General features: G+C 40.0%; 1 protein-coding gene across 7 annotated transcripts in view; it reads left to right on the top strand.

Annotated features, from left to right (window-relative positions):
* Positions 1 to 24,764, top strand: part of CACNA1C (calcium voltage-gated channel subunit alpha1 C) — a 416,406-nt gene that overhangs the window by 5,606 nt on the left and 386,036 nt on the right. For all 7 annotated transcript variants that reach the window (XM_071422178.1, XM_071422182.1, XM_071422181.1 and 4 more), the window contains exon 2: positions 22,358 to 22,680. In XM_071422178.1, coding sequence (XP_071278279.1) covers positions 22,358 to 22,680 — 323 coding nt within the window. The remainder of the gene's footprint in view (positions 1 to 22,357; positions 22,681 to 24,764) is intronic.

Here is a 24,764-nt window from a genome sequence, read left to right as displayed (position 1 = left end):
TCAATCATTTATCTGAAACAGTGGTTTTATTTAGATAGTGGGGATGATAGGACTTTGAGAGCAAGTGTATTCATTAAAATGTTTATTACTGAATTTCAGCATCATTAATTTTAAAAAGAGAAAATGCTATTAAGGGTTCAGACATGTTGGTGGGTGGCCACTGAACACTCTTCCTTTTTCTGATACTTCCTCTATTACTTAACATAACATTGGCATTTCTTCCTAGTAATATTACCAATGAAAGTTAAAAAAATTACCATTTTTAGAAATTTTCTGTTTTATTGGAGTAAAAGCACCACTGTGCATTTAAGCTATTTCAAGCTTTATTTTTTTTCCTCAGTTTTTCTTTTTATTTTTTTGTTTTTTTTTAATGAGAAAGTGCCAGTCAGTCTTCAGGGCAGAGTGATGGGCTCGTGGTGCTCCTGGCAGAGAGCAGGTGTGGGTTCAGGTGGTGGATTGGTCCTGTTGGGATCCCTGATATCCAGTAGTGGGGTTTTACATCACAGAGGCAACTGTTGTGAAATACATCAGGGTGCAGTTGATAATACGTATAAACCCTTCTCTGAGAGAAAAGGAAGAATTCTGGAAGAATTTCTGTCAGTTTCTGTGCATTTCTCATGACCATGAGAATGGAATAAACTTCTTTAAGGAACTGGTGGTGGTTTCAGGATAGGTCTATTCCAGCTGGAAGAGTCACAGGTGTCTCTGTACCATGTACAGAGATTTCCAGAACAAAAGACCTGGCTGAATTTCCTCCAGAAACCCAAACACAACATTAAGGATTGTGTGGTTTGGATAGGTGCCTTTACTGGTCTGTGAGAGAAGTGGGAAGGCAAAAAGGAGAAAATGTTAATATATGTGTTGTAGAAGGTGACAGAAGATTTGATGGGATCACATTTTGTCTTTATTTGGTTAAATTGGCAGTTGTCCAGCTAGCAAGGTTGAGTTATTGCAATCTAGAGCTGAGAGATTATTAGCACAGTTCATCCTCAGGAGGAGATGAGATTGGGGAGAAGTGACTGCTGAAGGCTTTGAAGGTGGGCTGCTCTCTCTGTCACCTTCCCAGGCATCCTTCCCAAAAACACAGTTCTGGGAGCTGCTGCTCTCCCTGGCTCAGGTCTCAGTGCAAAAATTGCATTTCTGGGAAGCGAGGATTAAACAAAATGGTCCAGTGTGATGGGAGGGAGCTGCTGAAGCTGGGCTGGGCTGCTCAACGCCCCACTGCAAACAGGTTTAATTAAAGGGGTTGTTCAGGGTAAATCCTGAATGTCTTTGAGGATGGAGCTTACCCAAACTCACTGCAGCCTTTCATTTAACTCCCTTCATAACAAACAAACAAACTCCCCACGTTGTTCTGGTATCTGCTGTGTAAATTTCAATCTGTATCCATGAAGATGGAGAGCTCATTTCCCAGTGTCACCCAAGGGCTGAGCTGCTGCCACTTTGCTGTCTTTAATCAGGCACAGAGGCTGTTTGAGGGGCTTTTGGAATAATTTGCTTTTTTGGGAATCTCTGCGATGTTAGAAGCTTGTACAGGAGCGCTAAAATGGTGTTTGTAGAGGACTTCTGCAGTTTTCCTTTTTTTTCCCTGTATGTGTCTGTGGTTTTTTTCAGTCCCACATAGAAAATTCTAAATTTCAGCGGCTGTCTCAGCAGGCAAAACATTCAGAATCCATGAAAAACCACCAGCAAGTTGAATGTCCTTCAACAGCTGGGAGAAATTAGCAGAGTACCAGTTAAAGCCTTGTTCATGGAGGGACAAAAAAAAAAAAAGTTATTTAACCTGGCATCTGTCAAGAAATAAAAGAAATCCACAAGTCTCACCTGGGCACCAAGAAACTCAACAAATTTAGGAGAGAGGGGAAATTTGCTTCTTTAATAAAAGACAGAAGATGAAAATAAGATAATTATTAAGGGTGACTGGAAACTTAGTGGTTTTCAAACCAGAAACAGTATTAAAAAGAAACCTGATTGCACAGGAACTCTTTTTGAATTTTGTACATAAGAGGGTTAATGGTTGCAAGGAAAATATTGTTGGAGAACCACCCCACCTTAAAGAATACTCTATGATAAATTTAAAATATCCTTCTCTAAATGGCATTGTTATTTATCTAAAATATTCAGGTTTTTAACCCACTCTGTGTATGGTTGCCTTCGGGTGTTTTGGAAAAAACAATTAAAAATGACTGAACATGACATTATAATTACAAAGTAAATATGCTCTAATTGAGTAATTAACTCAACATTTCTTCCTAAAGGCATTGTAGGAACAAAGTCATGTTAGTGATCAGATTTCAGATTCTTTATTCCAAGGGACAAAAAAAGGCTCCCATTCTCCAATATGGCTGGCTGGATGCAAAACTTCTTAAGATGCCTCAATTTTAAAATTTAATATGTAATTTTTGAATTTTAATATACATTATTGTTACATCAGATATTCTTCTAACACTTTTTGTCAGAAGAAATAATCTTTTATACAGACAAAAGGAATACTTGTGTCTCTTTGCTTGTAACTCAGCTCAACTCTTGGGTAGCAGATTTATTTGGTTTCATGTAGTACTGGCAAAAATGCTAATTTTGAAACTGCAACTTGTGTGATACAGCTGTCAGTAGCAGAATTTTAGCTTCAGGAACGCTTCAGTAGTAGGAATTTTAGCTAAAATTCCTGAATTTTAGCTCCAGGAATGCAAAGATGACCTGTGTGAGAAGCAAACATAATCTGTGTGAATACAGGAGTTCAAGTTGATGTGTGTTGAAGGGGAAAATAAGTTATTGCACCTAAATACACCTCATAGAGGATTTATGTTGAGCCTTATTTCTGGTGCAGATTGACAAATATCAGGAAGCTGAAAGTTAAGACTGATCTGCAATGCCAAACTTTGCTGGGTTTTCCACCTTATAGCTTCCATTTAAAAAGAACATTCTCAGTGCAGACCCTACATGTAAATATTAGACATTTGAATTAAGTGCAAAGGGGTCTGAATTCCTTGGGATGAATTTAACATATCGACAGCAAAGTCAGCAAATGAAGTAGCATAGTCCCAAGGGTCATCAAGAAAACAGAGGAAATCCATAGCATTCATCACTCTCTGGAGCTGTGCACAAATAGACTTGTGCAGGGAGGAAAGCTTCACCTGTGTGCTGAAATTCACATATGATAATTAAATTGCCTATTATTGCTTTTATAAATTGTATATTGCCTCTTATTATTGCCTATTATAAATTGTATAGATGCACAGAGTGTTTTCAGGTGTAATTTAAATTCAAATTGGTGTCTTTGGAGAGAAGTAAAAGGCATTTATGGGGTGAAAATTGAAAGTGATCAGGTTTAATTGTGGGTTTAATGGAACTTTAGTGTGACTGTATCCAGGAGCAATAGCTAGGAGTGGATTACATGAAATCTTTTACATCACTTTCACCTAAGTGAAAATTTTAAGTGAAAAGCCTGAGATTTGCAGCACCAGTTATGTTTAGTGCCAGCAGCATCAGAAGTTGAATTCATAAATCAGTGAATGGCTTTAGCTATAGAACTCCAATATCTTGCCTGGCAGATTCTCACTGGCTTTGGCTCAATTGCACAAATTCTGTGAATGTGAAATATTAGCAGGTGCTTGGGATGTGCTGGTCCTGCAGGTAGCAGCACATACTGCTGAGCTCTCAAAAAAAATTCTCCACAGTTTTCTTTGGGAATTGTTGGCTATTTCTTCAATGTAACAAAGCTCATTGCTTAAATCAGAAATGAACACGTTCTTGAGGGTATATGCTGAAAAACCAAATCCTTAATTTAGTGTTTTGGGTTTACATTATGACCAAGAAGTTAATAGTTTCATTTAAATTTTGGATTTGAGATGGATTGCAGTGAATTGGATTTGCAATGGGACAGTGATGACTGGAATAGAGGAACTCTGAGTATCTCTTGTCTTTTCAGCCATTATGGCAAAAGTCAGAAATAAAAGCAGAGTGAAAGACTAAGATGAACATGACTTGAAGGCTTTTCTCTGCTTTAAGGCAAAGGGTGTCAAGAAAGATCATAAGAGATGAAAAATTGTGTCCCAGCTTGCATGCAGTGATAAAAGATGTTATGCATGCCAGGAAATCAGTCAAAAATGACAAGAGGGACTTGCTGCTGGCAGCTCTCAAAGGCAACCAAAGCATTTTAAAATAAAATTTGAAAAAATTCAGACATCCAACTTTGGAAAAATTGAGCATGGAGCTTTACAGGTGCCTGGCAGAATCCCTGGGAATGTATCATGGCACACGGTCAAATGTGAAGTGCTTAAAAAAGGATCACATCTCTAAGTATGAATAATTCAACAAAACACTGCAGGAAGTTTTTAATGCTGAGAATGCAACTTCTGCTACTTTCTATGAAACATCATGCTTAGACATCTCCTTAAGTGCTTTTAATTTGCAATGTGGTTCACACAGCTTGGAGTATTTCTGTGGAGAGATGTGCATTTGACTGCAACATACATCCTGCTGTTTCAAGGCAAAGCTTGTATCTAAATAAGTACATATGGGTCAGCAGTTCTTTATTTTTCCAGTACTTAGCATTCTTATTGAGAGCTTTGCTGTTATCTTTGCCTTGAATTTGCTCTTATTTCACCAGAACGTTTTTTTTCTTTTAGTTTTGGGGTGTGCATTCTTGAGATTTTGTCTGTTGTGCTTTAAGGCAGTTTCTGGTGGAGAACATCAGTGCCCAGAATGCACTGAGTGCTCCTAAGGATTTTGGTATGCATGCTGTAGGGCCAGAAATAATTTCTCCTAATTTATGAGAAATATGGATGGGAAAGCCCTGTGTGGAGTCAGCTCTACAAATATCAGAGGGAAGGAAATTTATTCTTTTAGCATGTATTGGTGGTGTTTGATACTTCAAAAGGAATGTGATGTAAGCTCAGCCAGATGGTTTAATACATTGGTGGATTTTATTACTCCTCTCCCTGAGTCGTGTTGGAATACTATTTTAGAATACTATTTGGAGATGGAATTACTGCAGAAGATGGAAAGCCCCTCTTGTCATCTTAGGATTTAAACCTCTAGTTCATGTAGCTAGTTGTTCTGCTAAAAGCAGTAGAAAGTATCTAAACCTGATTCTGCAGCTACAAAAGATCTGACAGACTGTCAGGTGCTGTTTGGGAGATTAATGTAAAGACTGGAGTATGGAAATTTAGAGGAGCAGACTGTATTCTAATTTATTCCTGTGTTAGGATGGAGACTTTCAGGAAGTCTCATATCTCCACAAAAGCTCTATTTCTTTCCTTTTGGAAGGTTGAAAAAGAAATACATTCTCTCAAGTTATTTACTTCTCACATGGTCATGGTCCCTGTAAGATGAACATCTTCCAGTATTAAAAGCTCTCTTCATCTTCCCAATGTGCCAGGTCAATAGGCTTGGAAAATTAATTTTTTCCTTCTTCATCAGCTATGTTGTGTGTGCTTATGTGAAGATATCACCCTAGGAGGTGCATGCAAAGAAATTAATAAGTTATTTAATTTTAATAAGATCCATGTTATGAAATAGTGTTTAGTTACTGATATCATCAAGCCTGGAACAGACACAGCAATACTGGGAAGTTTTATCCCTGTATCTGGGTGTAAATCAGAGAGAGCAAACCCTGCCCAGCCCCTCCTGAGTCCACAAGCAAGTCTGAGTCTTGTGGTACAATTAGACCCTCATCTTGGTTATTTTGTCCTGCTCCAGCTGTGGTGATCAAGGAGCAGGGCTCCTGATGGGTGCCCTCCTGCAAGTGTTGTTCCATGATTCATCTCTTCCCACTTCTGCTGACTTGCTTTTTCTCTGCCTTTGTGTCTCCCTTGTCATTCCAGAACAAACAACCCAACCCTAGTTTGTTTTTTTTTTTTCTAACTGCACCAGCTTTTCCACCTCCATCCCCAAATTTGATGTTTCTGGTATTGGTTTTCAGTAATGCTGGCCTTAATTCACATTCCTAACACAGTTACCAAGGCACCGCTGTCCTTGGAACACTCCCCTATAGGACTCCAGTACTTTGCTCAATTAAGTGTGGAGTTTATTCCTCTCTGACAGGATCCCTCTGTCCCTCTGGGCTGTGTGTGGAATGTGGCCATTTCTCACCTGTACCTCCTGTCACCTCCTCCCTTTGTTGCCACTCCTGGTGATCCCTCATGCCATGGCCAGTAGTTTTCCATGTCCATGTCAGGCCAGGCTGAGACATCTGCCTGCAGCCCCAGCACCAATTATTCTGAGCAGCCTTAACCTCACTAATGAGTGCTGTATATTAATAAGTAAAGAGGATTCTCTTCTTTGTCAGTGCAATTTTTCCCTGGTGATGATCAGTTTTACAGTCAGGGTGTAACAGCCATGGAAGGGGGCTGATGTCTTGGGAAACAAATGACCAGACAGGTTTAGAAGGAGTCAGTGCACAGACTTGTGAATTTTGAGCCAGATGCTTTATGATCAGGATGTGTGTGGACTTCCCTCCTGGGTGTAAATTGCAGAGACAAAGTCTGTTTCTCTTGAATGCAGACATTCCTGTGATCAAATGGGAATCTGATAGGAAAGGGGGCTGTTGTCTGGGCTCTCTCGGGGGACTGCACATGGTGCTGTGGGGTGTGTGCACACAGCATGCTTGGATAGGAGGCATTAAACCTCTCTCTCCCTCCCAAACCTACACATACTTACCACTAGGCACCTCCAGGGCTTGACTAGAAACTTAGATATACAGATATTTCTGCTTTTTATCTGCCATCTTTCCAGTGAGTGTATCAGGAGGCATTTTTTATTTTTTGTTTCCAAATAGCTGGGGGAAAAAAAATATCTACTCTTGGGAACCATTAGAATGTCTTTGAGATGTCTGCAGTTGCACTGTGCCTACACAGTTTTGTGTATATATAGGCAGAAGCATAATTTGCTTAGTGGACCAGAATGAATAAGTGATGGTGATTGGAAGGATCTGGCTGTGTGTTATGAAAGATTTTGAAAGAAATAGAATAGTGTGAAATAAGAGAGATATGCTCTACGTTTTGTCATTGTTCATATAGTAAAACTGATCATTTGGCATACATTTCATTTTACCTCACTGTAGGTGTTTAAATTGTCTAGTTAGAGCTAATCCTTTAGAGCTGGTGTGTAGTCAGCTCTGAAGTGGAGAGGAAATCAGCCATGGCCAAAGAACATTATAGATGTATGAAACAGGTGGGGTAGGCTGCTTTTTTGGGAGCTGCTTAACTCTGCCTTGACTATGTAGCTACAGCTTTGGTGACTAAGTTAGACTAAATGTCAGATTTCAGATGGCTGGAACTACTGCACTGAATATTCTACCTTGTGCATGTGTGTGGCTTCTAATTTTGGTTGTCAACAACAGAAGCATAGTGGGAAGACAGGAGTTCTGTGACTATTTTAGTTCTAAGTCACCTGTCTTTCAGGTGGCCTGTGTGAATGCAAATGCATTCAATGTATACATCCTGCCTGGATGCATGCTGTTAAACGAAAGAAATTGGCAAAGAAAAGCATGATAATGAAAATCACAACTTGGGAAAAATCCCAGTTGGAAATTCACGGAAGCTGCTTCTTGAGGAATGTTCCTGCTAAATTCCTGTGTTGTGAGAACAATCCATTTTTCCTGAGATTCTGTTTAGGAGTGGGAAACTTTGTGAATGCAGAACAGGCAGCTTCAGGAGGGTTTTCCAGAGTCAGAGAGGAGAGTTTTGGGAGTGCCAGAGAGGGATGGCAAGTGTGGCAGAAGACCCAGCATCAGAGGAATTATGCTGTCATCAGTTCAGGCTTTGCTTCCTGGCTGGTGAGTGTGGGTACCTGAGCTGGCAGGAATGTACCAAATTCACCAGGAAAGATGAACAGCTGGGTGACAGCAATGCAGAGAGGCTTCTCTGCTGTAACCCTTTGCTTTGTGTGGGCTCAACAAATGCAGTGTGCCTGGTTTTGAGAGTGCCATTTTTGAGTCATGGAAAACTCCTTTTCGAGCAGGGTCTCAAAGAGAACGTAAACTGAGGTGTGAAACTCATTTGGTCTTATGAACTTGGTGACTTTATTGAACCTTGGACATGCTGGCAAACGGGATTCTGCCTGTCAGAGGCTGGATTTCCAGGTGGAGCATGCAGGATCCCTGCTTTCAGCCAGAGGGAGAGCCTCATCCCCCAGGCTGCAGCCAGGGGAGCAATCCTTCTGGTGCCATCAGAAAAGGTGAACCTCTCTTGGCAGAGAAAGTTTTTATCAGCATAAATAAAGGGTAGCACACTCTTTCTTTATATCTGTGCTACTACATCACCTCAAAGAATGTGCATATTTTCAGATTTCTCCCTCTCAGTGCCACAAGCAGGGCCATGAAGTTGTTCTGTATCACATGAGCTCTTCAGTGCCTCTTTGCCCAGGATTTGCAGCTCTGGCTCTGTTGTGCTGCCCTTTGCACAAGCTTTGGAGTGCCCAAATCCTGCTGTGCCACAGCACCTGGGGTTTGTGAAGCAGCTATTTCAGCTTCCTGGAGAGCACCAGCCAGAGATTCTCCTTGCAGAAATTGTCATCTGCAGTGGGATAGACCAGCTCAAAGCAATGCTTGCCCTTCTCATGAAGTGATGGTGAAATAATTGAACTTTGTGAACTTGGCTGTGAAATCTGAATTTTGAAAAAAGGAAGTAAGGGGATTTTTAAATTAAATAACAACCTTTAAATGTAGTATTTACCATCAGTGGCTTCCAGTTTAATCTTTCTGAAGACATCACAAACATATATTTTGCCTCTTTGAAAAGCTATTCTGTAATTTTGCATGGGGTTGTCTCTGATGTTTTCTGTCATCGTCTCACCATTTGCTTTTGAATGCTCATTTACTGTCTGTGCCTGGTAATGATACAATGACTCAAAACAAGAGAATGTTTCAGGAAATGTATGGATTTAAGTGGGAGTAATTTACTTAAAATAATCTAACTGTTTTTGTAACACTACTTTTCTGATTAAGCTATTGTACTGCAAATAACTTGAAATAAGGACAATGGGGATCCCCAGTCTACATGTGAAAATGTTGCATTTATCCCGCTGCAGGCCTCAACAAGTTGCAAAAGACACATTTTTACAGAGATATTTCCAATACTTTAAAGATCATCCTGATAGCTCTGAGTTTCCTGCTGTCCTTGGGCTGTCTGTGGGTAACAGATTTTTGAGGACATCTGCCAGGCTGAAGAATCTCTCCCAGCAGTTTCTGAATTCTGCTGTTTGATCACCAAAAGGGTTAGAAAATGAAGCAGACCTGACCTGGGGAGATAAAGTGAAACAATGTCAGGAAGTGACCCCTGACATTTCACAGTTAAGTTTCCCCTGGTTGTTGCTCCTCATTGTTACCAGTGCACACCTTATCTGACATCTGCCTTTGCTTAGTTACAGCTACCAAATATTGGATATAATAAGGGCTATTCCATTAAGTTGAAAGGGTCATGAGGTGTGTCAAAAAACTTGCACGTGCTTGTGCTCATTAATTCTGATCAATTTTTTATAACTCTATCTTACATAAGATTAGATGCTCCAGCTATTTTTAGTCTTTCATTGGAGATGTTATCCTGCTCTACATTTCTTATACCTCCTTTTTTTCAGTTCCCTGGACTTTCAGGCTCGCATGTAGGTTGGAAATGTTTCAGGGCTATGTTTCTGTGTGTTGGTTCATTCTGTCCAGAATGAAAAAAGCCAACAAGGATAGAGCTGCTCAGTCATGGCAGAGGAGTCAATCTGCACACACCTCCTTCCTCCAAACAGAGAGGGCACAAAACTTATGGCAATTTTTAAATAGGCTGGATGTTTTTAGGCCTTCTGTTATGTTTTTGTTAGTTTGCTGGTTTGGGTTTTTGTGTTTTCCTCGTTTTTGTCCTCTAATGAGCAGTAGAAACACAGAATTTCTTGACCAGATGAGTGGTTTATAGGAAATTTTCTGGCTTCTTTTGTGATGCTGATCCTGCAAAGTGTGGAAGAAAGGAACACAAGAGCCTCAGCTTTCACCATCTTTGGTGAGATCTGCAAAGTCCAAAGGCAGAGCTGGAGCAGCCAGAGCCTTCTCCCAATGGCAGAGCTGACCCAGAACCTCTTGAGCTCTCACCAAGTGCTCTGCAGACCTGGCGTGGATCTGCTCGTGCCAGCCCTGCTCGACTCTGTGTAAATTCGCTCATGATCAATGGATCTGCTTTTATATAAACTGCAGCTTTTATTTTTAGAAAGAATCTGCAAAGGCTTCTTTAAACATTTGTCTGCATCCACTGCAGAAAAGGTCACAGAGAAGAGGCTTAACTCTCTTTGTGTAGTCACCCAGTGACTCAAGAACTATTCTGGGGTTACGTGTGGCAGTGTTCAGCCTGGGATGTAAAGCAGATGCTGCTTTTCCTCACACAGGTGCTTGCAAAGATTGTCTCCTGCTGATTTTCCCCACCCCTTATTATCTCTCACCCTCAGCTCCCCTCCTTGCTGCAGTTGCAATCTCCTGATTAGTGCCTTATTTAGGTTGGGAATGCTCACAACTAGCAGAGCAAGCCAAGGGTGCTTATTTTTGCATCTGTATATTACACATGCTTAATATTTAGACTTGGAACATTCAGCAAGATGATACCAGGAGCTAAAAAAAATATTAAAGTCTGCATGCTGGAGATAGAACATATTACTTTAGGTACCAAACAACCCAGTAAAATTATTTTTTCCTCTATGGAAAGTGCTATAAAAATATGACTTAAATCTGTTAATGCTATAATACCTCTAGACCATGAAGGTCTAGTCTGAGTAAATGAATGGTTTTGGGGATTTTTCTTTTTTAGTTATCTTTTAATATCACCCTGAATATTAACCAAGCCACTGTTTTCCTTTGTTGTATGCCATGGTTTGCATTCATGTGGTTGGTAATTTTCTGTGGGTTTGTTGGAGGGGAGGTTCACAAGGACTTCCTTTGCCTTGGTTTGCAGAGCATGTTGTGTGTACAGCATTCTCTTGAGGGTTTTGTGGATGAAAGGAAATAGAGATAGAAGCTTTTATTCTTCCCTCAATTCAAATTTTCCCTTTTTTTGCATGTGCTCTTTCAAACAGCTTAATGATGCCAAGTTACAAAGAGCCCTCCTGTTTGAATACTTTTATTTTGTCCAAAGTTATTAAAAAATGAGATAACATTAATTAGGTGACTGAAATTACTAGAAACACCAAAATTTTCTATTTTACTTACTTAATTCTTGGGTTTGATTGAACCTTTTGTACAGTTCGTTTCAAAACTTTCCTCTTCAATTGGTTTTGGTGATATTTTGTTGGTATAATTCCAAGCATCAGAGGAAGAAAAAAAAAATCAGACTTTAAAAATAGAAAAATGTGGTTTTTAGAACACTAAGATTAATAGCTGAAATAAAAGTCAGTTTTGACTCTGAAGCATCTTATAAATACCTTTTCCTTTGAACCTGCCTGCATTTCAAGAAGGGAGTGCATCTTTAATTTATTAGGATATTGCATGCATGATCTAAAATTAGGTAAAGGTAGATGAAAATAAATTTTTGCCTTTCTGGAAAGCAAGAAATAGTTTTTAAGTGCCTGTTTTGCGTGTGTGTGCCAATGTCTGATTTTCACTGAGGATCATGTAGTAGGTACCTCTGGAAATTGGAGAGGTTTAGATCGTAATTATATATTGAAGTTTATATCTCAATTATATATTGAGATATAAATCTCAATAGGTATATAAATATATATATTATTTATTTATTATTATAGATATATAATAGATATGTATTATATAATATATATATAGATTGCTATCTAATATAATACCAATATTATATTTGATATTTTAATATAATATCAGTATAAAATTGATATTATATATTATAATATCAATTATAATGTATATAATTATCAATTATATATTGATATATAAGGGATAATATATCTATATAATAATCTTTATATAATAATATATAATAGATATCTCAATTATATATTGAGATTTATATATATGTATATATATGTGTGTGTATATATATATGTATATATATGTATTCTCTTAAACTGTATGGCCACTACCTGAATGAATCCTTGATTTGGGTGAGTTCTCACCACCCTGAACACACTCAGAGGTACCAATAATGCTGCAAAGTGTGGGAGTGTGGGGCTGCAGAGCCAAAGATGTTGATGAAATTTGACCACTTGGAAGGAGGGGGCTAAAAGAGGAGGAGGCTGTGGAGCAGATGGCCTTCAGAGGTCCCTTTTAATCAGAGTTATAGTGTCATAATGCAGATTAATGACTTCCTGCTGTGGGTATGGCCACTGTGAGGGAGGGCTGGCAGCCAGGGCTTATGGCTGGTATAGGAAGTTTAGATTTACACTCTCCTTCTCTGCACTTGCTGAGCTCCTCCCCACAAACCCTGCTGCTGTCTGGGTTTGTGCAGCTGAGGGCTGACCCCATGGACAGCAAGAGGAAGCAAAAGTCCTCAGCCTGTCAGAATTGCCACTCTCTGTTGTCTGCCAGGACCCAAGATCTGGATGCCAAAGTTTGATTTCTTGTTTATGTGTGTGCCTTTATTGAAACGTCTTGTCTGCAGCTCAGATACAGACCTACATAGAGATCCCTTTGTGCTTTTTAGCCATCATCTGCTGTAAATGGGAACAGACTGCTATTTCTGGACTGAGTATACTATGAGTTGTGGAAGGACTGTGATTGATTTTTCTAGGATGAAGACTATTGAAATTGCAGGCTCTGAATTATTTAGATATCATATGCTTGTACATATTTTCCAAACTGTGTCACATGCTTAAGGCCAAAAGCAGCTGCAGAACTGCTCTCTACCTTGTGCACAAGCACATGTGCATGCATGTGCTCCCCCCAAATAAATGGGAGTCATTTAATCTCATTTAATCCACTGAAATTTGTTGTGCAATTAAACTTGTGGTTTAGATTACTTCTGTACAGTAAGAGAGATTGGCACTTTGAGCAGCTGCTTTCACTTGTATTTCAGAAATCTGTCCTAAGGATGGAAGAAATGATCTCCCCATTGACTGTGGAGGGGGTTTAGACAAAATCCCTTTTTTAAAATGCTTTGGGTAGGGTGAGGCAAATCAAATTAACAGGTTTGTGTGTTGGTTTTTATCCCACTCTGCATTTTCAGACAAGGAATCTGGAGGCCATCTAATATGGTGAGGCTTATTTTTGAAGTGTAAGAGCTTAATTTCTGTAAGGAGGTTATATTTAGATTACTCACCAAGTGAAGAGTAATCATTCACCAATAAGAAAATGACAAGCAGTTAGGATGACAGGTTTGTCAGAAGAATCCAATTTATTGAGCTACAGTTAATCTCCAGAGAAATTCTACTGAAGTCTAGGAAATCTTACCAAAAATGTGCTTGCACCCAGGATCTGTAATGGTGGTAATGATAATTTAGACAAAGAGTGGAAAAAAATTGCATTTAAGTATTTGTGGGGTTCCCAGATGAGGGGAGGAATAATGAATCTGACTCCATGTTCTTGATGGCTAATTTATTATTTTAAGATACTTTATTATATTAAAGAATACTGAACTATACTAAAGAATACAGAAAGGATACTTACAGAAGGTTAAAAAGATAATAATGAAAACCTGTGACTCTTTCCAGAGTCCTGACACAGCTTGGCACTGATTGGCCAATGAGTGAAAACAATTCACGTTAAACCAATGAAACAATCTCCAAACACATTCCAAAGCAGCCAAACACAGGAGAAGCAATGAGACAATTATTGTTTTCCTTTTTCTCTGAGGCTTCTCAGCTTCCCAGGAGAGAAATCCTGGGCAAAGGTATCTTTCCAGAAAATATGACGGTGACATTTAAGCAGGAAAGCTCTCTCTTGGTGTCTCTGTTTGAGGATCTGTGCCTGGAGTTTGCCCAGGAAGCCTGGTGTCCCTCCAAGCAGCTCACCATGATGTGTGAGCATGTTACTGCAAAGGTTTTGTGCTGACAGATGCCGTAAAAATAGGTGTCCTACTTGAAAATGGTGTACCAAAGCAATATACCATGAGACATGCATCTACAGCTGCCTGAAGGTGAGGAACTTTGGGGTTTTATTTACTTGCCCTTGCGCTCTGTGTTCTGCTGGAGATGGTGTTATCCCAGGAGAAATGTGGGTTTCTGTAAAAAATACCCTCTTTAGCTGTTCCTCCGTACACAGGGCTAATTGGGTTCTCTCAGACAAATACAAATCCTCTTATCAGCAAAGAGATGTTTGTCACTGCTCCTCTGTTGCTGATTTTGAGGCTTGTGAATGTTTCACTGAGCTGTGGTTGAAGGGAATTGTTCCCTGGCTTGATTTCTATTGCCACCAGGAACTCATCTCAAGAAACCCAAAAAGGATTCTTTGTGAGTTTCTCTGGCCTTTCTTGTAGCTTGAAAGTCACAAAATGTAAAAAATGCACGTGTTTTAAAGGAAATTGCCCTCTTAACACCTCCTCACCCTAATAAATTATTCTCCTGATAGAATTTGTGATTCAGCTGAGTTTACCTCTCAGGCATTTGCCTCTGGTCCTATTACTTAGCAGGGTTGATGCTTTTCCCCCCTCTTCTTCCTCTCTAAAAAACCCCAAACCTCACCTCCCAGTCTGTTTCTTTTGAATCCATAGTTACAGAAGAGAATCACCCCAGGCTAGATGGATCTTTGTGTTCTGCTGAGAATTTTCAAACTTTGAGCTTTCTAGATTCTCCTGGGCAAGGTTTGAGATGCCTTTTTGGTGAAGGGGACAGAATAGAGAGATTTGCTTTAAACCCCAAATTTATCATTAAGTAGGAATATAGTTTGGTTTTACTACAAGTAAAAGATGATGTCTTTCATTAAAAAACCCCACAATGCAAAACGAACAGTGCCCCTTCCTTTCTCCCCACTCTCCAAAGAGCAAACCAAACCAAGGAAAAAAAAAAGCCACAAAGCAAAACAACTTCACAAAACCCAAACCACCCTAAACACCTGAACTATGCTCTTTGAAAACCAGAGCATTTTCAAGCAGGAAAGTAAGGGAAATCCTACAAATTTGTATCTTGCTGTCTGGATCTTTTGTACATCCAAGATTCATGCATATAGAAGAATGACTTTATTTGCAACATACTCTGAAATGTGGGAATTTTGCATGGAGAGAACTGTTTAGGTGGTGATTTTAAGCAAGAGCTGTCCCATGCTTTATTTCAGAAGGGAATATATTGCCTAGGGAATTATTATTGCTTATAGTCTTGTGCCTCATTCATGAGCCAGAAATCCACTGTGCTGCCTGTTCTACCAACGTGGAACTTTTCTGAGAAAATTCCAAACCTAAACAGTGTTGGCAAAATGACAATCATTTGCCACACAGTGTCAGTAGTTAATTTTCAGGAGTAAATATTTAACTTGGGGGCATTTGGTACTGGAAGTGAGAGCAGCTTGTGCACTTGTGCTCTTCATTGAAATGGGCTTTTTTTCACATGGCTAGGAGCTCATTGCATCTTCTGTGAGTGGCATGCAGAAAAAAAGCCTTGATTTTGAGGAGGGAAAGAAAGGAAAACCAAGATCTCATGTTGAGTGAGGCACAGTTCTTGAAAATTATATTTTTGTATAGATTTTATAAAAAGTGCTTAGTCTCAACTCTGGCAAACAAACTGTCTTAAATCATGTATTTTCTAAGTACATGTAAGTTCTAAAACCCCCCAAAAATTTACAGGAGAAATTCTTAACTCTCTTATCTGGGCTGGAAACTACACTGAGTCTCAGCCTGATGTGATATTTAAAAGTGTGTGTGTCTATTATAAATTTCGTTATAGAAAAATCTCCAGTTCAAGTTGCAGTTCAGCTTTCATTATAATTCCTACCTCTACTTACAGAATGGCTTCAGAAAACCCTTCTATTAGGGGGAGAAAAGCCCTAGTATCACTTTAGCTGTTAGATATCAGAATTAATGTCTTGTCAATTTTTTAAAAGGCTAATAAGGAACAAATATCCAAATCATGCTTCAAAGAAAGTTTTAGGTGAGTGCAGCCTTGCATTTATTGCAGGAAAGTTCCAGGCAAGGAGACTGAAAAGTTACTCAAGATTTCTGGAAAAAAAACCTGCTTTCTCATAAAAATAAGTGGGTTTATTTTATGTCAAGATTTTGAGTTTTGAATATGGCTGGTCATTGTCCTGAGATACTAGGGTTAGTCTATTAGGCTTTTAAAATGTAGGCTTTAGAAAGTCCATTAGGCTAAAATTTAGGCTTTAGAAAGTCTATTAGGCTTGTAAAAATTGCAAAATGAGGTTCTAAAACCAAGGAAAGAGTTCCAGGTTGATGGTCCTGAGCATCCCCATCCTTCCCCCTACCAAGGGGTGATGAACACAGTCATGGAAACAGGAGCCTGAGGAGGTGCTGGTGTAGCTGATCATCTAAAGCCTGGGGTGAAGCAGAGTTAACTCAGGGAGGTCCCTTTTGATGGACTAACTGATGAAATAAATACATTATCTTTCTGTGCACAGGCTTTTCTTCATGTCAGACTTGCTTTAAATGAGCAAAAGAAACTGCTGCTCATGAGAAACCTCACCTTGGGTGTGTGATTGCAGATAGAGATTTTTGCTGGCCTGGTCTAACAGACTTAAGAGTGTGGAAGGTACAACCTGAGTTTTTTTACTGCAAAACCCATTGCTTATTACCTGTGAGTTGGGTGATGGATATGACCTTTCTGTTCATCGAAGTACATACATATATGTCTAAAAATATATATATTACATCTATAGGCGTGCTTCTGGGCTGTTATCATGCCACCCTCCCATCCCCAGGAGCAGCAGGCTGAGTCCTGCCATTCCCATTCCTGTGATTTTGCCTCGTGGCTCATGTTTTCCAGGCCTTGGCTTGGTTTCCTTGCCCACTTTGGGCAGCCTGAGCTGAGCCAGTCTGTCTGGGCTGGGGAAGCCAAACCTGCAAACCCACTGCATTTCAGGTTTTGTCCCTGTTCATGCACTCCGTGGTTATGACTGCATTTTAATGGGAAGAGGGCAGAATGACAATATCAACTTGTGCTCTGTTAGATGACAGTATCAACTTCTCTTGGGGATCCAATACAAACCCCCCAAGGCTTTTTTGAAAATAATTTGGGCAGATGATTCATTTTGCTTAAATACTTTGCATTTGTCCCTGCTGAACTCCATCCTATTTTAAAGGCTTTTTCTTCAATTCATGGTGTTAATTTTAAATTCAGATCCTGTCCTTCAGTGTATTTGCTTTACCTCCCAGCTTCACAGTTACCTGCTTGTTTAATAACACTACTCACCATTTAATCACCCAGATCATTAATTGAGCAGAATCAAAACATGGAACAGAATCAGATCCTGGGCAGGCTCTTGGGTACCTCCCTGTGACACATCCTCCAGTTTAGATGTGCAGCAATGATACCTGCTCCCAGGCATCCTCTGGTTTCATATTCATGACATAGCAATCTTTTTCTTGCTTGTATGTCCCTGGAATTCTTATGAAACTATCACACAACACCTCATAGGACTATTAATAAAATGAGGAGGCATGGACCTACTGCTTCCACTTTGCCTGTGGATTCTGTTGCTCAGGTCTGGAAGAAACTGGTTTTCTTTGATGCAATGTGTTCATGACAGGTCCATGTCTCTTGCTCATTTTCTACTTGTCCTGCTAGTATTTGCTGATGCTTGTTTATTTTACTTATTCCAGTTTTTTTATTTTTGTTTTTTGAAACTGAAGTTGTTCTGGATGTAAATTTGCCCTTCTTCTACTTTTTTTTTGGTAGGATTCTTCCTACCATTTCTGAGCCCTCTGAGATCTTTCCTGTCTTCCACAAGTTCAAGCCAGCAACCAACAGCTTTGAGGTGACTTTAGAAAGTGCTTTAAATATTCTAGGACATTCTAGGGTGCAAAGTAGTTACCAAAGTAGCTGAAAGCATGGACATCATCCCATGACTTATTTCCCTTTTCCAGTTGGAAATGATACCTGTTCTGGTTTGGAGTTTATTTGTGCTAGTCATCAACTCTTGATGGATTTTTTTTAGTAAAAATTGTTGCAAAAACGTCATGTAATACTTAATCCTTCTTGGAATCATATATCAAATGCTCTGATTTTTCCATTGGTTAATGGATCAATGTTTTCCACATTCTTCCTCATTAACAGATGATCTCATACACTGACTTTTTTTTATTGGTGTTGTTCTTTGTGCTTCTGATTTTGACACCTCTCACTTCAATATTTTATAACATTTTTCCCCATGGGCTTGAACTGGTCTCACACATGATCTTAGCAATTTGACCAGCTTCCTACTTCCTTTTTGCCTTCATTCTGAGAGCAGTTAAGACACTGAGTTAACCAATCTCATCTTTTACTGTACCCAGCTCTCCTCTGCTTTGGGGGAAAACACAGCAGTTTCAGGGTGCGCGATTTTAGGATCTGCTGTTTTTAAAGTGTTGGGGAAAACAAGTAATGACATTCCACATCAGGATTGGTCTTTTTTTCATTTAAATAATTAATCTAAGCACAATTTTTTCTAAAATAAATGTATGGCTAACTAGCTGAAGTCAAAAACCCTCAGAAGCTGAGATTCCATTGTGTCATTAACTTGCCCATGTCCTGTATCAAATGATCACTGCATGGTTGGGGTTTTTTATGATGCTTTTTTGATATAGTAATAGGTGGCATGGCAGATGGTATTAGAGTTCAAATACCACTTAAAATGGTCATCACTGTGTATTTTAATAGGGTTTTTGGTAATGACAATTTTGGTGATTTAGCTGTAAGCTTTCGACGTCAGGTACTTTGTGCAACGTGGTTCATTTCCTGTTGTAGGGCAACCTTACCTGTTACTTTTGTGACTTAACTCTGATTTCTGAGACCTGTGTTTCTGTTGCTTCTGCATCTGTTTTAGTTCTACAAATCTGCCTTTTTTTCCAGAAGTGAAAGTCTTTTCCAAAGACTTTGTAATCAAACTTGTTCACATATATGCTCTTTTCTGTTTAATTATATTTAGATGCTTAAATTATTGATCCATAGCACAGAAGGGCAGAATTTTGTGCACCAGCTGGACACAGTCAACAGTAGAAATTCTTACTGAAGGGTGGTGGGGATTAGCAGGGTGATGATGCTGTGGATCACAGTGCTTAGTGAGTTATTGCATTTGGGTGGGGGCTCAATCTCCATTTCCTAGTTCTGGTCAACATCCAGCTGAATAATGGTGCATTTGCTAGTGTGAAACTTTATTTGTAGTGGGGAAATTGAGTGGAGTATTTCACTGCTGCACTGCAAAAAGGAAAAAAAACCCCTCAAATCCAGTAACTGCAGCTCTCAGGTGGCAGTAAAATTTTGTGGAGGGAGAGAAATGAGTGCTGTAGGTGAAATTTCAGCTTGGTGCCTCATGAGTTCAATAGGAACTGTGTTTTCCTTACTTCCCAGGAATTAACCCTAAGCACTTAGATTATAGGGTGGAATTTCATTCTCCCTGGAACTTTGGCTATGCTGTCTTTGAAAATATTTTGCTCAGTTCTTGAATGTAGCTGTGGGAGCTTCGCTCTTTTATTCAAGCTATTTCTATAAAGTACCTCCAGAACAAGTCTTTTGTCATTGCCATTTCTCATCTACCAGACATCCTGTCTGCAGCCTCAGAGCTTCATAAAACAGAGAGATCCTTATCAGTAACCAATATTTGTAATATTTGTTAATATAAATCTGTCATTACTGACTCATTGTTTGAAACTAATTTGAGACAAAGCACTTTGCTATGGGACTGCTGATCATATTAGAAGCAAAAGCAATAAAACCACCAAAAGCTGGATCCTTAACTTTGCTGGCACATCAAAGTCAAAATGCATGACTTGGATCCTCATGTGGAACCTAACTAATAAGAAGTAATAATGATGGAACTTGACGCGTTCCCAAATTACAGAAAAGTCTTCATTAAGAAGCAGCAGCTGTTTATTTACAGGAGCACATGGTCTAGTCAGCATGATAAGAACACTGTGGAGAGGGATCAGCAAGTTTGCTTTTACTGGAAAACACACATCTTTCTTCTCCACTCTAATGGGTCAGTATTAAAGAAAAGCTGGAGTGGGAGAATAATTAGAGTGATTTTCCATTTATTTTTCCTTTCCAGCATGCCTCAGGCTAGGGAGGTCAAAGAGATGCTAAGAGAAAAACTGCATCTGGAACAAGTCTGAAAATAAATACGTATCCCATGAGTAGTGCTGTGCACAATTTGCTTAGCCTTGGAAAACTAAGTTTGTCTGCCACTTGATTGCCTGCTTCATCGAGGAAATCTGCTTAGCCTGTAGGATTCTGAAAGCTCTTTTTCTTCATTTTCAAAATGTGAGGGATGTGAATTAACCATTTCCCATTTCTTGTTTCTTTCAGCTTTCCCTTTCACATATCAGAGTCACATTACTCATCAGCTTCCTTTGGCTGGTTTGCAGTAAGGAGGTTTTTCAGTGAGCAGAGAGAAGCTCTGGATTTCCCTGCTCTGTAACAGCCTGAAAATCTTACAGCAATGCCTGACATACAGTAACATCTGACTCTATCATGTCCTTCCTCGTGATGCAGTGAGATGAATTTACAAATCTTGAATGCTTTCTAGGTAGAGGCATATCCTGTTGCACTCTGTGTGTCAATGTAATTGTATTTATTCCACCTGCTTTCATTCATTTGTAGTGCAGTCAGTGCTGTGCTACCTTGGCACTGCACATCCAGCTATGAAATATGTATCTTGAGTAATAATTTCCATTCAAGAAGAGCTTTCCAGCTCCCTGGTTTTAAATGTCTTTCATCTGATACTGTAAAAGAAACAGTGTCACAAGTGGTCTTCCCTTAGCTTTGTCTAGCTTTGTCTAGCTTTTGTCTGCAGGAGCTCATCTGTCCTATTTAATAACACCACATTTCTACACTAATCTAAAGTGGGACATGGTCAACAGGAGGCTTTGAGCTTGCTTTGAAGCAGGTGATCTAACTCCTTGACTGGGTTTCCACTCTCTGCCCCCTGTGTGTGCACTCTTTCTGAAGCACAGCCTGCTGCTCCGATGTCAGTGGAAGCACCGTTCAGGTTCTTGCTGAATCAGGAATGGGCAGGCTCAGGAATGGGCAGGATTTTGAAGCTGAACTGTGGAGGAACAAGATCTGCAGACCTTTCAGGCCTCCTTTTACCTGTACCTCAAATTATGGGCCGCAGGCAAACTCACAAGTCCATAATAAAGTAAATAGTCTCTTAAATGTAATACAGGACATACCTAAGCAAGTCGTTCTTCTCAATCAGAATTTCTCTTGTGACTTTGTGTAGAATCTATGCTGCACTTTTTAAACAGGGCTTATACTCTCTTCAAAAAAGTGTCTGGGATAAAATTCAGTTAATATTTCACAATTTCTTGCAGAACTCAGCTGAAGCATAGCCCAAAGAGTAAAGCAATCTGTTTTGAAGTTTCAAAATTCTTTCCTCTTGAATTGACTGGGGTTTTAATTTGGGTCACAGTAAAAGCCTCATTGAAGAGGCACAGGTGACTTAGCTGTCTTTACTGAAACACTGGACCAACTGCACTGGCTTGAAAGAGTGGCTTTATTTTTTGTACTGCTAAGACCTTCTCAACACCAGCCACATGTCACCTGATCACCTGATGTGTATATTCCATCATTAGGATTGGGCAAATGCATATACTTCCTCACTTTTGGCTAAAGAAGCTGCAACACTGGGGACTTTCAGGTTTTAACATTCTTATTATTTTGTGCTTTTAAAATAACTTTCTCCATTGATTCAGTAGTTTATCAGGATATGGAATTAGTTCCAATTTCTAAACATGTGGTGGGCCTAAACTCTCTGCACAGGAACATACAGAGCACAAAAGCCACCAGCTGTGTCTTTGTGTGCTGGTTTCTGCTTCACTGTACCTTCTGCTCAGGCTGTTCTTAGACCTGTACATATGTGTTTTTTGCAGGGATAATTAACTTTATTGGCAAAATTTTGCCTTACCTTCAGGTAATCTCCAAGAAGCATGAAGGTTTTTTGTGATAGGACTTGATAATTTCATTTGAGTGCTTTGCCATGTACCAGATAGCATCATGCTGCATGTCTGAGTGAGAGGGTGATGAGGACTAGCCTCACCTTTTGAACTTTCAAACAGTTCAACTTGCAAAATATGTGGGTGAAAAAGAAGCGATAATGTCTTTTCTTGGAATGTCTGGAGGCTGCATTGATTGGAGGCACTTCTAACAGCTCAGCATCCATCAGTCTTGTTGGGAATCTCTTGCAAGACCAAGGATTGCATATCAGTATTACTTTTCAATGAAGAATTTGATTTACGCTACCCTGAAGGTTTAAAAAGAGCACTAGCTATCTCTCCCACAGTTTAAAAAAACATCTTCACAAATTTCTCTGGCTTATTTTATTCCTAAATTTTTTTTCCCCTCACAGGTTCCAACTATGGGAGTCCCCGTCCAGCTCATGCCAACATGAATGCCAATGCAGCTGCAGGGCTTGCCCCGGAGCACATCCCCACGCCGGGGGCAGCTCTGTCCTGGCAGGCTGCCATCGATGCTGCCAGGCAAGCCAAGCTGATGGGCAGCGCTGGCAACGCCACCATCTCCACGGCCAGCTCCACGCAGAGGAAACGGCAGCAGTATGGCAAGCAGAAGAAGCAGGGCACCACCACAGCCACCCGTCCTCCCCGGGCACTGCTGTGCCTCACGCTGAAGAATCCCATCCGGAGGGCGTGCATCAGCATCGTCGAATGGAAATATCCTTCACACGGCCAGACAGGCCTCTGTGCACAGCAGCTCCTGGGCATGGGCTGGGAGAATCCATGCCTTGGGTGGAAATCAGTAGTGTGTTGGGTGGAATTTCATGCATCAGGTGGAAGGTAGAATTTCATGCATGAGGTTGGAATCCACGCATCAGGTGGAAATCAGTGTGTTGGGTGGAAATCTATACATCAGATTGAAATCTATGCATCGGGTTGAAATCAATGCATTGGGTGGAATTTTGTGCATCGGGTTGAAATCCATACATTGGGTTGAAATCAGTGGTGTATCAGGTTGAAATCCGTGCCTTGGGTGGAAATCCATGCACCAGGTTTGCAATCTATGCATTGGTTTGCGATCTATACATTGGTTTGCAATCTATGCGTTGGTTTGCAATCCGTGCTTCGGGTGGAAATCCATGCATTGTGTTGAAATCAGTGGTGCATCGGGTGGAATTTCATGCATTGGGTGGAAATCTATGCCTCGGGTTGAATTTCACGCATCAGGTGGAAATCCATGCATCAGGTTGAAACTGATGCGTTGAGTTGCAATCCATGCATCAGGAGGAAATCTGTGCATTGGTTTGCACTCCATGCCTCAGGTTGAAATCAGTGGTGCCTTGGGTGGAAATCCAAATGTTGGTTTGAAATCAATGTATCAGGTGGAAATCCACGCAGCGGGTAGAAATCCATGCATCAGTTTGCAATCCATGCATCGGGTGGAAATCCATGCATCAGGTTGAAAGTTCCACCACTGGGAACTCAAAGCACACGAATAATTTTTGTTGTCTTAACTGAGGTGGTTTATGCTGAAGGGGGAGCAGGTGAGGAAAGAGGATCAGAAGGGAATTCTTAACTACACCCCAGTGTCAGAGACCACTAGAAGCTTGAATAGCTTGATAAGGCTGAGTGGTTGAGTTCTGCTCTTTGAAAAAGTATGGGCCAGGAAATGCATGGGAGATAGTCAAGGTATCTGAGGTCAGGACTATCAATCTATGGGATTTGATAGCAGCTCCTGGCTTTCCCTTTTTTGTATTTATTTGTTTTTTAGAGGTGTCACCAGTCCAAAGCTCTGCTACTTTGAATAATACACCTTTTTGTTAAACATGTGACATCACACTTTGTACAGTATGGAGAAAAGAATGGAGCAAAAGGGCAAGGTAAAAACCCCCAAAGGTATGCAGTAGGACCCTGAGACTCGGCTGAGGACTGTTAATTTTATTGGAATTCTGGTCAAAATCATAAGACACAGTATTGTGTGGTAAGGGATAAAGGAAAAATAAATACAGTTAAAGTAACATGTCCAAAAGCAGTGCAGAGCCAGATCTGACAGTCTGAACAAGAGACAGATGGTGTCACAGATGATGGATGATAACCACTGACACAGAACTGCAGAGTGAAGAGGTTGGTGCTGCTTCCCTGGAAAGTCAGGGAGAGTCTGATCATTGCTTTATGGTGTGCAAAGAGCAAAGCCTTTTCAAGCATCCCAGTCTGATCAGTGCAAGCTGGAATTTGAGTCTTCGGGGTGGAATTCAAATTGAAATTAAGTGTTGCTCCTTTGCATCCTCAAAGAGAAACCAGGATTAACCCTGAGCAGTAATTACAAGCTAATGGGGTTCTTCAGGAAATACAAAAGAAAAAGAATGTTTTTAGGGGTAGATAAGCATGTCAAGGAAAGGCAGTACAGAACTTGGCAGTAGTTAATATGATAAAAAAAATGAATTAAGGCATTTAAGACAACGTGATAATATTATTCCCTTGAGTGTCTGGTGGGATGCTGGGTGAAAACAGAAAATGAGTATATCAGGTATTGCTGACATGGACATAGTTTTCAGATTAAGAACTTGTTAAAAATGCTCCTGTCAATCTTTGGATGTCCTTAAACCACCTGCCTGCCTGTTCCTTTCTTCTTCAGATGCTAATTTTTAATCCCCTGATTAAGTTTGCTATTTTTTATTGCTTCTGACATAAGTCTGATACTTTAGGCATGAGATGATGGGTGATGACTAACAGGATAAAACTGAATATTGGTTTTCTTAGCAGCACCCCAGTCACCACATGTCTTCAGAGTAACATTTGATA

The sequence above is a fragment of the Agelaius tricolor genome, unplaced genomic scaffold (genome assembly GCF_023055355.1).
Source record: "Agelaius tricolor isolate 1412-34295 unplaced genomic scaffold, bAgeTri1.0.p SCAF_3, whole genome shotgun sequence".
In the NCBI taxonomy this organism is placed as follows: domain Eukaryota; kingdom Metazoa; phylum Chordata; class Aves; order Passeriformes; family Icteridae; genus Agelaius; species Agelaius tricolor.
The sequence above is the reverse complement of the archived record's forward strand: the minus strand, read 5'-3'. Positions and strand labels throughout refer to the sequence as shown.